Here is a 15737-nt window from a genome sequence, read left to right as displayed (position 1 = left end):
TCTGGCAGCATCTGTAAACAGAAAACAGAGTTAATGTTTCAGATTCAGTGACCCTTCTTCAGAACTGTTTGTAGACAGAAGGGAGTATATATGCTGACAATGGGGTGGGAGGTAGAGAAGGAGTGAACAATAGGTGGACCTAGAGCTCAGATAGTGAGAAGAACAGTTGAGCAGGCAAAAGGATGGATAATGGTGAGCCAGGGAGAAAGAAAAGCTGCTATTAGGACCATTAGAGGGTGAAAGTGGGTTGGCTGTGATGAAAGTCTCCTCTACATTGGGAGGACAAAATGCAGTTTGGGTGACTACTTTGTAGACATCCATATCTGTCTGCAAAAACAGCTCCAAGCTTCCAGTTGCCTGCCACTTCAACACACCATCATGTTTCCTGGCCAACAGCTCTGTCTCGGGCTTGCTGCAGTGCTCCAGTGAATCTCAGCTCACGTTGCATGAAAAGCACGTCATTTTCCATTTAGGGGTTCTGCAGCCTTCAGGACTCAATATTGAGTTCAATATTTTTAGGACCTGAGCACCTCCTTCCATGTCCTTACCCCATCCACACACACACACACACACACACACACACACACACTAGGCCTTGTCATCACAGACAACCCATTTTCACTCTACTAATAGTCCGTCATTAGCAGCTTTTCTTTCTCCCCAGCTCACTATTATCCATTGCTTTGCCCAACTGTTGTCCTCTCTCTCTCTCTGGGCTCCAGCAGCAGCCCTGTATAGCCAGCATAAACAGTCAGGAGGATCAGGTACCATCAATCAGGAGGTTGCAAGGCCAGTGGTCAGGAGTCTGGTCAGTCATTTCCAGGAGCTGCCCATCAAAGTCAGTCAGAGCTTGTGGGTCACACTGCTGATCATTCAGGAGGGTAAAAGGGTGACCCCTAGGGGCAGCCTGGGGATCACTGCCATAAGATAGCAGGGTAGTCAAGGTGGGGCGGGGGGGAACATTTGTGGAGGGTGGAAATAAGGTTAGTGATGGTGGGGGATGTTCAGGTGTAGGAGGACAGATGGCAGAACAGGATCAGAGGGCATGGCAGGCTAAAGGAAGGGAAGTTGTTAGCAGTAACCACCACCGTACCCTCCACAAGGGCAAGAGTAAAGCAGCAGGGTGGGCATCATTTAGTGGTAATGCCAGGTTTCAGGGAGCAGGAAGAACAGTTTGAGGAAAATTTCAATGTAATGGGTCTCCTGCATGGGCGGATGGTTTGGAATGTGCTATCAGGGTAGTGCAAGGTCATAGAGAAGATGGGAGAGGGATTGCATCTGGTGAATAGGTGGGGCCTGGTGCTGACAGTGTTTACCATGAGTTGCATTCACTGCCATCACTTTCCATCCTCTCGATGTTTCGGGAAAATGACTGGTACAGTGCCCAAGTTGTGAGAAGTGTCAGTTTGATGGCCAAAAGTGCATGGTGAACATTCACAGGATGCTACAATGTTGGAGCATTAAATACATGAAACGGCCATTTGCAAAGCCCAGCTACATTGAATTTTGCAATCATTTCATCACTCATTTACTGTGCAATGCAGCGTGAAGGTCCTTCGGGGTTAGATGCTGCTCAAGGATGATTTTCAACATGCCATTTATGCTTGCATCTTAGTCTTTGGCATCTCAGTAAAATGTAAGTTAGCAATGACGCTGCAAAAGGCTGATGCTGGATGAAGAGAACCCTTGCAACTTCCAAGGGTCCTGTGCAAGCCTCAAAGCATCGTTTCATCGTCTGTCATATAAGTGTATCGATGGTCTGTGCTGAATGCTTGAATGTTTGATGTGAGTCTATGATTAGAAAAGTGTTGGAGTGATGTCTCGATGACATTGGGTGGTCACTCAGCCAGTGTGGCACCTTCACCAAGTTGCTGAGCCTGAATGTGGATGGATGCCAGAGACCTGTTATCTGGGTCCAGTATGTCTCACTGTGTGATGAAGTGGTCCTCATTTTCAGGGTGTACCACTGATGACTGTTCTGAGGTCTAAGAAACTCCTTTGCTCCTTCCATTCCCAAGTTAAAGCCCTTATGCAGGGAATTGCAAGCCACGGTGGAGCAGATGATAGGCTGCTGAAGATGTGGTTCCATTGCTTGAACTGGTCTTGTGAGGGGTATATGGATAGCCCAGTCCAGTCTGACTAGTTGGTACTGCAACATCCTGGTGTGCTATGCTGTGCACGATTGCAGCAAGCAACAAAGAGATGTTCTGGACGACGAGGTACTGGTGAACAGAATCAATCTTCCTAGGACACTGAGAAGGAGGAAGCTCTCCTCGTACACTAGAGCTCAGCTACATCGAGCGAGTGTTACCAGGCAGACAGGGGGCCTGATTCACACCCGGTACCAACAGACGGGTGTCTGAGGCAGCAGCCAGTGCTGGATTGTGAATTATTCTTCAGTCATGATGCCAAAATCTGACTTACATTGTAGGCAAAATTGCAGCCTGTCTTGGTTTTGTTTCTATTCCCTTTTGCCTGCTGTCAATACGCACTCATGTTTAGAATTGTCCAATTGCTTGCTGTCGGTGACGTTCCTCTGCTAGACAATGACAACATGCATTGGGAACTGGGGATAGCATAGCGGTGATTCTGAGGGTGATCAGGCAGGATATAGCTACTATGTGGTCTGGTGGTTAAGCCTTCACTTGAGTAAGAGAACAGGCTTGTACATGCAAGGGAGTGCCAGCCATGCCAGCTCTGCGCCACAAGTGGCTTGGCTCCGTGGCTGCTATGCCAGGATGTTGCCAGTGAAGGGCAAAGCCAGATTGCTGACACTTGCCCAAGCACTTAACAATGGGACGGGCAAAACAGAAACAGACCCTTTGCTGGATATCCACTGAGTGGCAAGTTGATCTGGTAAGGATGCATGGTAAGATGGAGCCAGAATCAGACATGGGAGATGGCAGAGGGGCATGATAGAAAATTAACGCAGCATTGTTAAGATAGGGTGAGAGAACTCATGATGAACATTGGGATCCTTAGCTTACTATAGATTTGTAACTGAGTGAGAATGTCTGTGTTAACGATATGATGATGTAACTGACATCAATGCCACTAGTACTCAGTAAAGAGAGGTCAAAATAATTGCACTAGAGAGCTGTGATACTGAGATCAGTGTTAAGCATCATTGTGTGTAAATAAAAACTATTTTTATTGGAACTCTCTGCATCAGGCAATTATAAGGCAGAGACAGAGATGACTCAGAGTGGGGCCAGCCTAGTCTAAGGAAACAGCCTTTCGATGGTACAGAACTGAACCTGGATTCCCAAACCCAAAAGTAGGCTAGATCCCATAAGGCCAGTTATAGGAAGGATATTATTAAGCTGAAGAGAGTTTAAAACAGAATTATCAGTATGTTGCCGGGTACGGAAAGTTTGAATTATAAAGAAAAGCTGGATAAGCTGGAATGTTTTTCTTTGGACCATAGGAGGTTGAGAGGTGACCTGATAGAGGTTTATAAAATCATGAGGGGTATTGATAGGGTTAATAGCAGGATGGGGGATTTCAAGACTAGGGGACACATTTTTGAGGTGAGAAAGAAGAGAGATTTTAAAAAGACATGAGGGGCAATTTTTTTTTACAAAGAGGGTGGTTCGTACGTGGAATGAACTTCCTGAAGAAATGTAGATGTGCGCACAATTACAACATTTAAAAGACACTTAGAATAAGTACGTGAATAGGAAAGGTTTAAAGGCATATGGGACAGGAACAGGCAGGTGGGACTAGTTTAGTTTGGCATTATGTTCAGCATGGACTGATTGGACTGAAGGGTCTGTTTCTGTGCTGTATGACTCTATGATTGACCAGCTCAGGGTTGCACGGAGACAAAGTAAAACATGGTTAGCAGATCGAACCAGATCAATATCATTTTAAATGATTTGACACCGTTTAAAATGGTTCGGCATTATTTAAAACAGATTGGAATGGCCTGACATCATTTAACAGCTTGACAGAATTTTACATAAATTGATGCAGTTTAATATAGTGTAACATAAATTGGCAGAGTTGCAAAAGAGAGTTTGGCAGAGTTTAACAAAGTCCAACAAGTCTGACATGCTTTAACATAGTTTGGCAGCTCCTCTTTACTTCCCAGAGTGAGAGATTATGTGGTTTTGCAACTGCTGTTACTCAGTGTAGAATACCATTAACTGTATGGTGTAAATAGTTTAACATATTTTGCCAGACTTCAGAAGGTGTCCCCAACTTGAGCAAGACAACTCTACAATCCCTCCCAACGGTCCAGGTAGGTCCCTCCGCATTTACTATCTCCGTTGGCCAGACATTCACGACAGAGTAAAAACCACTTTTAATCACAACCCATGACGATCTGTAATGGTGGTAAGATTCTGTCGTGTGAGTGGGTTCTAATTTTTTTTAAACAGATCACACTTCTGTGACATGCTTCTATAAATGTCTTATGCAGTCAACATAGACAGCTGAACAGGAAGTAATATTCATTACTGTACAGTATCACACACCCAGTGAACCAACAGCAAAAGTTACAAATGATAGATACATAGAATAATGTAACATTTATAGCTCAGATTCGGACCATTTGGCCCAGCTTTAGGAACAGGGTGACAGGATTTTTTTGCAGCACAGAAAGAGGTCCGTCAGTTGATCCTGTCCACACTGGTCATCAGATGCTCAGCCATTCATTTTTAGCACTAGGCCTGTAGCCTTGTATGCTATGGCATTTCAAGTGTTCATCTAAAAGTTCTTAAATATCTTGAAGATTCCCACCTCTACCACCTCTACAGGCAGTGAGGTTCAGATAACCAAAACCCTCTCTGAGTAAAAAAAAATTCCTCAAATCCCCTCTCAACCTCCAGCTCCTTTCCTTAAGACTGAGCTCTCTAGTTGTTCACCCCTCTACTAAGGGGGAAATGTTTCTGCCTATGTACGTCTCAATCGGATCCCCTCCTCAATTCTCTTTGCTCCAAGGAACCCTAACTCAGCCTATCCAATCTGTCTTCATAGCTGATTCATCTTAACCCAGGTAACATCCTGGGGAATCTCTTCTGCACTCTCTCAAATGCAACCACATCCCTCCTTTGTTGTGGCAACTGATACTCCAGCTGTGACCTATCGAATATCATGTACAGTTCTATCAAAATCTCCTTGCACTTGTATTCAATGATGAAAGAAAATTAATAAGGGCAAGTATTTCATATGCCTTCTTATTGTTCAGGTGAGGTTTAAAAAAAACAGCAAAAGAAGATTTAAAAAATTAAGAACCACAAAAAAGTACAAAATGACATAACAAAACCAAATCAAAACAACTTTGCAATCATACTTAAGAAAAAGGGCAAGGGCATGTATTTAAAATCAGTTGTAGATAACATTCTGAATGGAAGGAACAAAAAATTGACATAACCTCACAGTCTCTGTATCCACAGTCCCTATACATCCAATCCATATACATATGGTCCGTATCCACAAAGTCCTAACTAACACACTCCAAATATAGACAGTCCATATACATATAGTCCATATCCAATGAGTCTGTATACACACACAATCTATATTTGAGCAGTCCATACGCACTCAGTCCATGTTCATATAATCCACATCCACACAGTCCATATACCAGACTACACATTCAATAGAATGTTTCAGTGAAGTTTTTCTATAACTCTTTATTAGTAGACTTATAGTAGTACCGACAACATTTCCAAATTCCACATGCCGCACTTTAAGTATGACTCAATATACTTACAAACCAGAGCAGACACTTTGATTCCTTAGATACAGCAAAGTATCCTGTGAAACCAGAAACCAGCAGCAAGCCTCCCGCTGCCCACATAACATAAATACCTGGAGAGAAAATGGAAACTGTAATTGTAAAATCATTAGATACAATGTCTCTTTTTTCACTGTGTTTGATTATTACCCCCAATCCCTTACCTCCCCTTTCTCCTTCAACCCTTCATTATCTTCCAAGGACCACACCTTTTGTTCAAGTTTCAGCGCATGTCACGTCACTGAAACAGCTCCAGAACACATCTTCTAGCTTAAGTCTTGTTCCTCCTACATTGCTCCACAGTGTAGGGAAAATAAATTATAATTCTTTGCTCTGCCTCCAGTTACCCAGTTTGGGACTGCCTTTGTATCATTCGGCCATTATTGAAGACAGTGTATGTCCAACTATGTTCCATCTTCTGTACTCTCAGATCCTGGGTGTTTAAGCACATATCTTGACTCAGCTGTAAGTTCTCCTGTGGGTACTGCCCCTTGGCAACATGGTAGTGGCGTGGTGGTAGTGTCACTGGACTTCTAGTCCAGAAACCCAGACTAAAGTTCTGGGGATGTAGGTTTGAATCCTACCATGGCAGATGGTGAAATTTGAATCCAAGTTAAAAGTTGGCCTAATGACGACTGTGTAACCTTTGACAATTGTTGTAAAATCACATCTGTTTCAATAAAGCCCTTTGAGGAAAGAAATCTGTCATTCTTACTTGGTCTGGCTTACATGTCACTCTGAATCCACAGCAATGTGGTTTGTCTCTTAACTGCCTTCTGAAATTGCTCAGAAAGCCACTCAGTTCAAGGGCATTAGGGATGAGTGATAAATGCTGCCTTCATCAGTGATGTCCACGTTCCTTGAACAAATAGAAACAAACATCTGATGATGTGGCCTGGGTTCCAAGTCCCACTGATATCTCCCATTTTTCAGGGTCTGGCTCACCTTTCGCAAGGTCATAATTGTGAACCATTCCCCTCTCCCCATCCCACCATCCTGCACAGCAGATTTACAGCACAGAACTAAACCATTTGATAGCACCCCCCGCAACAAATTACTGTATACCAGGGTTCAAGTTCTATGGGGACCTCCTCCCCACCCGCTCTTCATCGGAGCTCAGTATGTAAAAAATGAACAGAAAAGTAACAGAAAGGAATGACAGAAGGGAAACAAGCCAGTAGAAGAAGATAAAACAAACTAAAGAAAGGAAGCAGGATGGAAAGTTGTGAATGAAGAAAACAAAGAGAACAGAGCAAGGAAGTGTGGAGGGTATGAAGGAGGTAATGGGAGAGGAAGGGACAAGTATAAAAAGAAAGGATGGGGAGACAGTGGTGTAGTGATAATGTCACCGCATTAGTAATTTACAGGCCCAGGCTAATGCTCAGGACTCATGGGTTCAAATCCCACCATGGCAGCTGGTGAAGTTTGAAACCAATTAATATATGCCAAATGTCTGTGACAGTGACCATGAAACTACCATCAATTGTTGTAAAACCCATCTGGTTCACTAATGCCCTTTAGGGAAAGAAATCTGCCATTCATACCTGGTCTGGCCTGCATATGACTCCAGACCAAAGGCAATGACGTGAACTCTTAACTACCCTCCGAAATGGCTTTAGCCAGCCTCTTGGGTCAACAGTAGTTAGGGATAGACAACAACTGCTGGCCTTACCAATAGTGCCAACATTCCATGAAAGAATAAAGAAAGGAAAGAGAAGAGGAGGAAAGGAAGAAGGGCAGCACGGTGGCACAGTGGTTAGCACTGCTGCCTCACACTGCCAGGGACCCAGGTTCGATTCTACCCTTGGGTGACTGATTGTGTGGCGTTTGCACATTCTCCCCATGTCTGCGTGGGTTTCCTCCCACAGTCCAAAGATGTGCAGACTAGGTGGATTGGCCATGCTAAATTGCCTATAGTGTTCAGGGATGTGTAGATTAGGTGGGTTATAGGGGATGGGTCTGGGTGGGATGCTGTGAGGGTCGGTGTGGACTTGTTAGGCCGAAGGGCCTGTTTCCACACTGTAGGGATTCTATGGAAGATGAGAAGAAACAAGATGGAAGAACGCAAGGTGGGCAAGTAAAGAAGAAAGTCTGTTTGCAGAGAGTAGAATTGATGCTCAGTATCAAATAAATGCACACCAATCAATAGTAACCTTGAAGCAAGCCAAAAGAGTATTTTCGATTTGATTTTGATTTCATTTATTATTCTCACGTGTACAGTGAAAAGTTTTGTTTTGCATGTAGTAAAGGCAGATCATACCATAGAAAGTGCATAAGGGTAATAGAACAGAGTGAAGAATACAGTGTTACAGCTGCAGAGAAGGTGTACAAAGAACGAGATAACATTAAATTTTAAATTTGACAGGTCCATTCAGAAGTCTAATAACAATGGGAAGAAGCTATTCTTGAATCTGTTGGTATGTGTGTTTAAGCTTTGCTTGACGGAAGGAGTTGGAGAAGATTGTAACCAGGGTGGGAGGGATCTTTGATTATGTTGGCTGCCTTTCCTTTTCAATGAAGGTTTACTGCATCCAAGTTCCAACAGGGCAAGGGGAGTTTGCACCTAACAGATTATTTGAAGCTCCAAGTGCACAGAACTTTCACATGGTTCTTTGAGAACAAACGGTTAATGACCAGCTGCAGATTTTTCATAAGAATTCTGAATTAGTTCAGTCCCTACTTAATGCGTATCTGTCATCATTGTCAGTAAACAACAGTGGAAGTTGTTTCCAAGGATTTTGCAAAGTATTCAGACTTTAAATAATTACAGCCTCTCACAGAATGGTGGAGGGACAAGCAGGGAAGGCATTGGGGGAATAGGTAAGAACAGGAAAAGACCATTCAGCCCCTCAGGCTTGTTCTACCATTCTATCTGACAATAGCTAATTTGTAGATCAGTTCTACTTGCTCGCCTTTGCTTCATATTCCTCTTTAAATTGAACCCAGCAAAAATCTCTCAGTCTCAGGCTTACAATTTCCAATTGACTGCGACATCCACAGATTTTGCGGAAGACAGTTTCAAATTCTCATTCCCTACAATGGAACAAAGTGCTTCCTGACATCAATCGTAAGTGTTTTAAGGTTGTGCCAGTCTCCCACATCCCTGCAACCCTCCGCCCAGCCCCCACACTGTCCCACTCCCCAAGCGAATAGTTTTTCCTTATCTCCCCTATCGAATCATTCAATCATTTTAAACACCTCAGCTCAACTGCCCTTCAACGCCAATGATTTTGTTGGCAAACTGTCCTCATAACTTAACCCTTTTATCCCCATCACCGTTCAGGTGATGGTGCTGCATTCACTTCAATGTCAACACAACAGAGCAAATTTCATTGCAACCCAGAGCTCAGCAATTGAAGGAGGGCCAGTGCTGGAATTGGCAGCTCATTAGATCCTCCCTTTTGTTTAAAAGCAATTGTTAATCCATTTCTGACAGGGTGAAGAGGATGTGACCTCCATTCTGGTGACTCACTTGTCTCTTGCTTGGCCTGTACCAACCTGACCTGGTTTGGGGACAACTCCCACAAATCTGAACCATGTCATTTTCTCAAAGGAAAATATTATAGGTGCTGGGAATCTGAAACAAACACAGGGAACGCTGGAGACACTCAGCAGGTCTTGCAGCATCTGTGGTGAGATAAACAGAGTTAATGTTTCAACCTGATACCGCTCCAGAAACGTTAACTCAGCTTCTCTCTCTGCAGATGCTGCCAGACCCACTGAGTCTATCCAGCATTTTCTGTGATTGTTTCTGTATCAGCTTCTGTTCATTTCCCACTATGTTACTGTCGTTTTTGCATCCACAGCACATGCACAAGAGCGCAGAGGGCAGTCACAACAATATCACATACAGATAGATATGATGGAAGGTCTTCTCTATGTTGTATCCCACGAACAACATCTAAAGTAGATCTCACACCAGAGTTTCTTGAGTATGACCTGCCTTGTCAATTAGATCATGGCTGACCCACCTTTTAGCTTCTTTTACACTTGATTCCACAACCCTTCTCCAACAACAGTCTACAAATCTCGCTGCTGAAATTTTCAACTTTGGCTCATTGTAAAAAATTAAGTGGATTCATTCTACCTTATGGTTACATCAGGAAATAAGCCAGTAAGATGTGTCATTCATTAAGTCCCAAACAAGGAGGAGTTGCAACCAAAACTCTGACTAAGCCTCATTTACCTATTAACTCCAGGGATTGCTAACTTCCATTTGTGTCTCATTCAGCTATGGCTCAAATTTAAAATCCACATCCCTGTTTTCCAATCCCTCTGTGGACTTACCCCTCCCTAAATATGTGATCACCTTCAGCTCAACACCACTCTCAGATATCTGTGCTGCTTTGGTCATGGTCTGTTGAATATCCCTGATTTGCATCATATTTGACCTCAAAATGAGTTTCCAGCCATATATGGCCACCATCAACAAGATCGCCTACTTCCATGTTAATGTAGAAACTAGGAGCAGGAGTAGGCCATTCAGCCCTTTGAGCCTGTATTGCCATATGTTCAGATTAGGGCCAAACTCTATCTCAATGCCATATTCCTGCTTTCACTCCAAGTCCTTTGACGCCTTTAACATTTAAACATGAATCATTCACAGCTTGATCGTAATAGCCCTGTTTCTGATCTGCCACAGTTTATTTGCTACTGAAATTCTTGCTTGTGCACTTTTCACAAACTGTGTGTACTTGTGCTATCATGTATTGCTAATCCCAAATTGACAAGAGGGCAGTTAAGAGCCAACCACATTGTTGTGGGTCTGCAGTCACATCAAGGCCAGATCAGGTAATGACAGTGGATTTCCTCCCCTAAAAACATTAGTGAACTAGATTAGTTTATCCTCCAACAACTGTTAATAGTTTAACAATTATCATTAGACTGTTAACAGTGGATTTTTATTAACTTTAATTTCTACCATCGGCAGGATTTGAACCTAGGTCTCCAGAACATTACCTGGGTAACTGGTCTAGGGATAATACGACTAGATCATTGCCTTCCCCCAAAGCATTTGTCATCTCTGGACTTCACATTTCAAATGCATTCCAGGCTGACCTCCCACTTCCAAAATAAAAGGTTGTAAAGATAAACCCAGCAATTACAGACCAGTCAGTTTAACTTCAGTGGTGACAAAACCTCTAGAAACAATTATTCAGGATAGGATTAATAGTCACATGGAAAAATATAGGTTAATTCTATATTAGAGACAGCATGGATTTGTTTAAGTAAGTTATGTTTCATTAACTTGCTGGAGTTTTTTTGAAGCGCTGACAAGGTTTTGATGAGGGCAATACTGTTGATGTGATGTATTTGAAAATGCATTTGAAATAGTGCCACAGTTATCAGCAAAGTTACAGCTCATGGAATAAGAGGAACAGGAGCAACATGGGTAGAAAATTGGCTGAGTGACAGGAAATGGAGAGTATTGGTTAATGGGTGTATTTTGAACTGGAGGAGGGTGTGCATTGGAGTTCCCCATTGGGACTCTCGTTTTTCTGATTTTATATATATTGTGCGTATATATATGATGCAATAAGTGCATGTGACCATTTCCAAGTTTGCAGATAAAACAGAACTTGACAGCATTGAAAATGGTGAGGACAGTGTAGAAATTCAAAGGGCCATTGACAAGTTGAAGAAGTGGTCACACAGCGGGCAGTCAGGTTGTCGCAAGTTTAACTGAGGAATGTAAGAGGGTATTCGATGATTATGTAAATAGAAACAATGTACAGGGTTACAGGAAGAAGGCAGGAAACTGGCACCAAGTCAAAATGCTTACAGTCAGTGCAGAAACACTGAGCTGCTAGCCTTCTTCCACACCATGACAATTCTGTGATTGTAAATCTAAATCCATCCAGAACTCTGCTTTTCACATCCTAACTTGTGGCAAGTCCTCTTCATAGATCACCCTAGACCAAAATGTGGTTACAGGGATGGGAAGGGGTGAAGACATCTGGACATGTTTAACAGTGAGGCTTTGTTGGGCTGAGAGCTGAACTGATAGGCGACAGTTAAATGGAACTTGGTGGGAGTTAGAATGCAATGGGCAGAATTTTGGATGCAAACAGTGAGGGAACCAAGAGAGCAGGGGCATGTTTAGAGTGGGAAGCAGCGAGAGTTTAAAATTCAATTGGATCTCATCAAACACTCACCAATAATGAATTTCTCCCCATTCATGCTAACTTCATAAAGACTTTTTGTCCTTTCATCAAAGCGAAACCAAAATGCCAGCAGCAAAATGATGAGTCCCAGCAACTAGAAAGTGACAATGAGAGGGTGATCTTAACATTGTTAATCATGAAGATTTTATAGGCAACAGTGTCTATTATCAATATATTTATTACAATTGAACTGTGTAGCTCATTAATGACTTTAGGGAAGAAAATCTGCCTTCCTTACCTGATTTAGCCTACATGAGACTCCAGACCGACAGCAATGTGTTGATTCTTAACAACCCTCTGAAAGAGCCAGCACACCTCTCTGTTGTCTGCAAGGTGACATAGGGTTCAAGAATGTGGCTAACCATCAGCTTCTCAAGGGCAATTAAGAATGGGCAGGCCCTCATGTTCTATGCATGGGAGGCAGTAATGCAACTAATCTAATAATCCAGCAGTCCAGATTAATGTTCTGGGTATGTGAGTTCAAATCTCATCATAGCAGGAGGTGAAATTTGAACTCTATTAAAAGACTATGTAACTACTGTTGATTGTTGTGTAAAGCCATCTGGTTCACTCATGCAATTTAGGGAAGGGAATCTATTGACCATACCTGATTCTGGCCTACATGTAACTCCAGACTCACAGCAATGTGATTAACTTTGAGATGGTCTAATTCACTCAGGTCACTCAGTTTCAGGCCAATTGGAATCACTGAATCCCTACAGTGAGGAAGCAGGCCATTCAGCCCATGGAGTCCACACCGACCCTCTGAAAAGCATCTCTCCAAGGCCCAGCTCCCCACCCTATCCCAGTAACTTTACAATTCCCATGGCTAATCCACCTATCCTCCACATCCCTGGACACTAAAGGCAATTTACCATGGTCAATCCACCTAACCTGCTCATTTTTGGACTGTGGGAAGAAACACAAGCTCCTGGAGGAAACCCACGCAGACATGAGGAGAATGTGCAAACTCCACATAGACAGTTGCAGAATTGAAACCAGCAGCAGTGCTAACCACTGAGCCACCGTGTTGACTAATTAGGGATGGGCAAAAAATGCTAGCTTAGCCAATGATTCCCACATTCCATAAACAAATAATAAAGAAAGAATAAATGAGAGGGATCATCAATAATAGGACAATTTTTTTTAGCAAATGAATTGCCCTCTCCTTCATCACCCATGGGTCAATACTGTGAAATTTCCCATTTAATTCCATTTGTAGATGCCCCTTCATTCAAAAGGTGTTGGTTTAAAACTATGTACTCAGGGAGAGATGGGTTTCTACAATGTCTTTGCTGGCTTCCAGATATTTGAAATGCTTCACTGTCAAGTTAGGTGAAGTTCCTTTAATGTGGGAAATGCTGCAACTAATGCTGCAACCATGGCAAGGTCCCACATTGCAACAATGAAAAGTTCACTGTTTTTTTAAATGGTGTTTGCTTGATGAATAAATACAAAAATATTGCACAGAAGAGCGGAAGAAATTCTCCTGTTGAGGGGAAATCAATTCAATATCTCATGTAGAAAGTTAGCATCAGCAACAATGAGCATTCTTTTGGTAATGTCTCTTGGTAATGTACTGAGAGCTTCAGTCTGGATTCAGTGGCTGAGCTGGACTGGGACTTGGACTTACAACTAATGGCTCAGAGCTGAGAGTGCTATCCAATGAGATATGGCTGAAGAGCAACAAACACCAGTCTGGTCATGAACGGTGCGTTGACCACAACAATGGACGTAAGTAAGTTCAGACAAAGTTAATAAAATGCCGTTGAAAGCACAGGACAGTCCAGAGAATCACAAGAACATAAAAAAAGGGGAGGAAAGCAATTGAAGAAGGTATAGAAGAAAACTAATTTTGCAGTAATTTGGACATGAACTTTCATTTTGGGATATTTGTCTGAAATTCTGAGAGCAAGTCACAAACAGCTCAGTGAAAAATTGTGGAGTCATCTAGTCCACTCACTCAGGGCTTTACACCATTCTTTCCCAGGCTACAGAAAACCAACCAGGGGAATCTTATGAAACATTGACCCTTTCAACTCTAAATAGTAATCTGACATTTTTTAGCTTCTCCATTTTATTTGGGGACACCACAATGCTGCTTGATCACTCTTCTCCATCCCTGTCACCAATTTCTCTTCCAATTCTATTTAAGTCTCGGATTTCCTCTTAATTTGTCATTACAGCTGAGCACAAGCTGGGGAATGTCAGTATCTGTGGTTTGGGCGACAAAATACTTACATATAATTAAGCTGTGCATCAATTTTGTTTTATTCACTCATGGGACATGAATGTCGCTGGCTGGCCAAGCTTTTATTGCCCATCCCCAGTTGCCCTTAAGAAGGTGGGGGGGGAGAACCTTCTTGAATCGCTGCAGTCGATACGCTGTAGTGATCTCCACAATCCTATGAGGGAGTAAATTCCAGAATTTTGTCCCAGCAACACTGAAGGAACAGTAATATATTTCCAAGTCAGAATGGTGAGTGGCTTGGAGGGGAACTTGGAGGTGTTGGTATTCCCAGGTATCTGCTGTCCTTGTCTTTCTAGATTGAAGTGGTCATGGGTTTGGAAAGTATAGACCAGAAGTTGTCACTCAATTTGTCCACGTCTAACTGAATACACATCAACCCCCAACACTTTGACTATCCACGCTGCCACACATCAGTTAGCCCTCCCCATTATCTGTGATCTGCAACCTGGGAGATCAGGGAACCAAGGAAAGCCACCGCCTCCCTGTCCACCCAGTACCTTAACAGCATCCTCCAACTAGACTGAGAGGTGGCAGCAGGCCTTTCAGACCCATGTGCTTAAATCTTGAGACTGACTTCAGTCCTGACTGAAGCAAATGGAGTTCACATAATTTCACACGAACAAGAAGAACCTGCCTGAAGATCTTTGATCTTCTCACTAACTCGCTGGGCACTGCTAAACACCCATCCACACAAACCACAGCAGAGATATGCACAAATGGAAAATGATCTTTTTCCAGTTTGTTTGAGTGCTGCTCTCAGGAAAGGTCAGAGAACATTCAGCGTCAGATGGAGACAACACACAGCTAACCAATACAACCATCAGAATGTAAAGGAAGCATTGATTTTTCCCGGATCTACACCAGCCTCAAGAAAGAAATTTTATCTAAGGATTGTTTTAGACCCCATTTTAAAATACACAGAAGTTGCATTATAATCATTTTAAAATGACTTCAAATGACATTTTAAAAGTATGAAAAAAATTAAAAATGCTTTGATAGATTATTCACCATGCAAAAATAAAGTCTAAAAAATAAACAAACAGATTAAAACACAGTCTAGAATCAACAATGACCTTATTGTGGTCAAAATTCACGCTTGAAATTGCTAAAATCTGTTTTCAGGAAACTATTGAAAATCATGCTCACAAAACAAGCAAAAAGTCCAACTTACTGCGAATATCAGGTTGAGTATAAGGAGACAACATTTGATGCATCTTGCCTGAATCACCACCATTCTGATAATCCTTACAGCAGAAGGTTTTAGCCTGTGTTGTTTTGATGCAGGACGCTATCAGCACAAAGTAAGAGATACACTGCTATTTAAACAAACTTCGACAGAGCGTGCAGAAAACTTCCTGTCCGTCCAGTGACTTATTGCGAAATGTAACCGTTCGCCAGTGAATGTTTGATACAAGACCTAAATATCAGAAAGATTGCAGTGTAATATGTTATAACAAAACAGAAAGCAAGCAGTTATTTCAGTGCTTCCTTTAGAACCAGGAATTATACATCAGGTAGACAAATGGGAAATCTGAACAAAAACACGATATTAATTATGTTCACACCTCCATAGCCAGCT

At 42.4% G+C, this 15737-nt stretch overlaps 1 protein-coding gene across 1 annotated transcript in view; it reads right to left on the bottom strand.

Moving 5' to 3' along the window:
* Positions 1–15737, bottom strand: part of LOC109919198 (CD9 antigen-like) — a 27447-nt gene extending 11710 nt beyond the window's left edge. The window contains exons 1-3 of the mRNA XM_020519182.2: positions 15330–15737; positions 11899–12001; positions 5720–5817 (exon numbers count right to left, since the gene is read on the bottom strand). Of these exons, the coding sequence (XP_020374771.1) occupies positions 5720–5817; positions 11899–12001; positions 15330–15392 (264 nt within the window). The 5' untranslated portion in view covers positions 15393–15737. The remainder of the gene's footprint in view (positions 1–5719; positions 5818–11898; positions 12002–15329) is intronic.

This window comes from Rhincodon typus, chromosome 18 (genome assembly GCF_021869965.1).
Source record: "Rhincodon typus isolate 14 chromosome 18, sRhiTyp1.1, whole genome shotgun sequence".
NCBI lineage: Eukaryota > Metazoa > Chordata > Chondrichthyes > Orectolobiformes > Rhincodontidae > Rhincodon > Rhincodon typus.
This window is presented reverse-complemented; position numbering and strand designations above follow the sequence as displayed.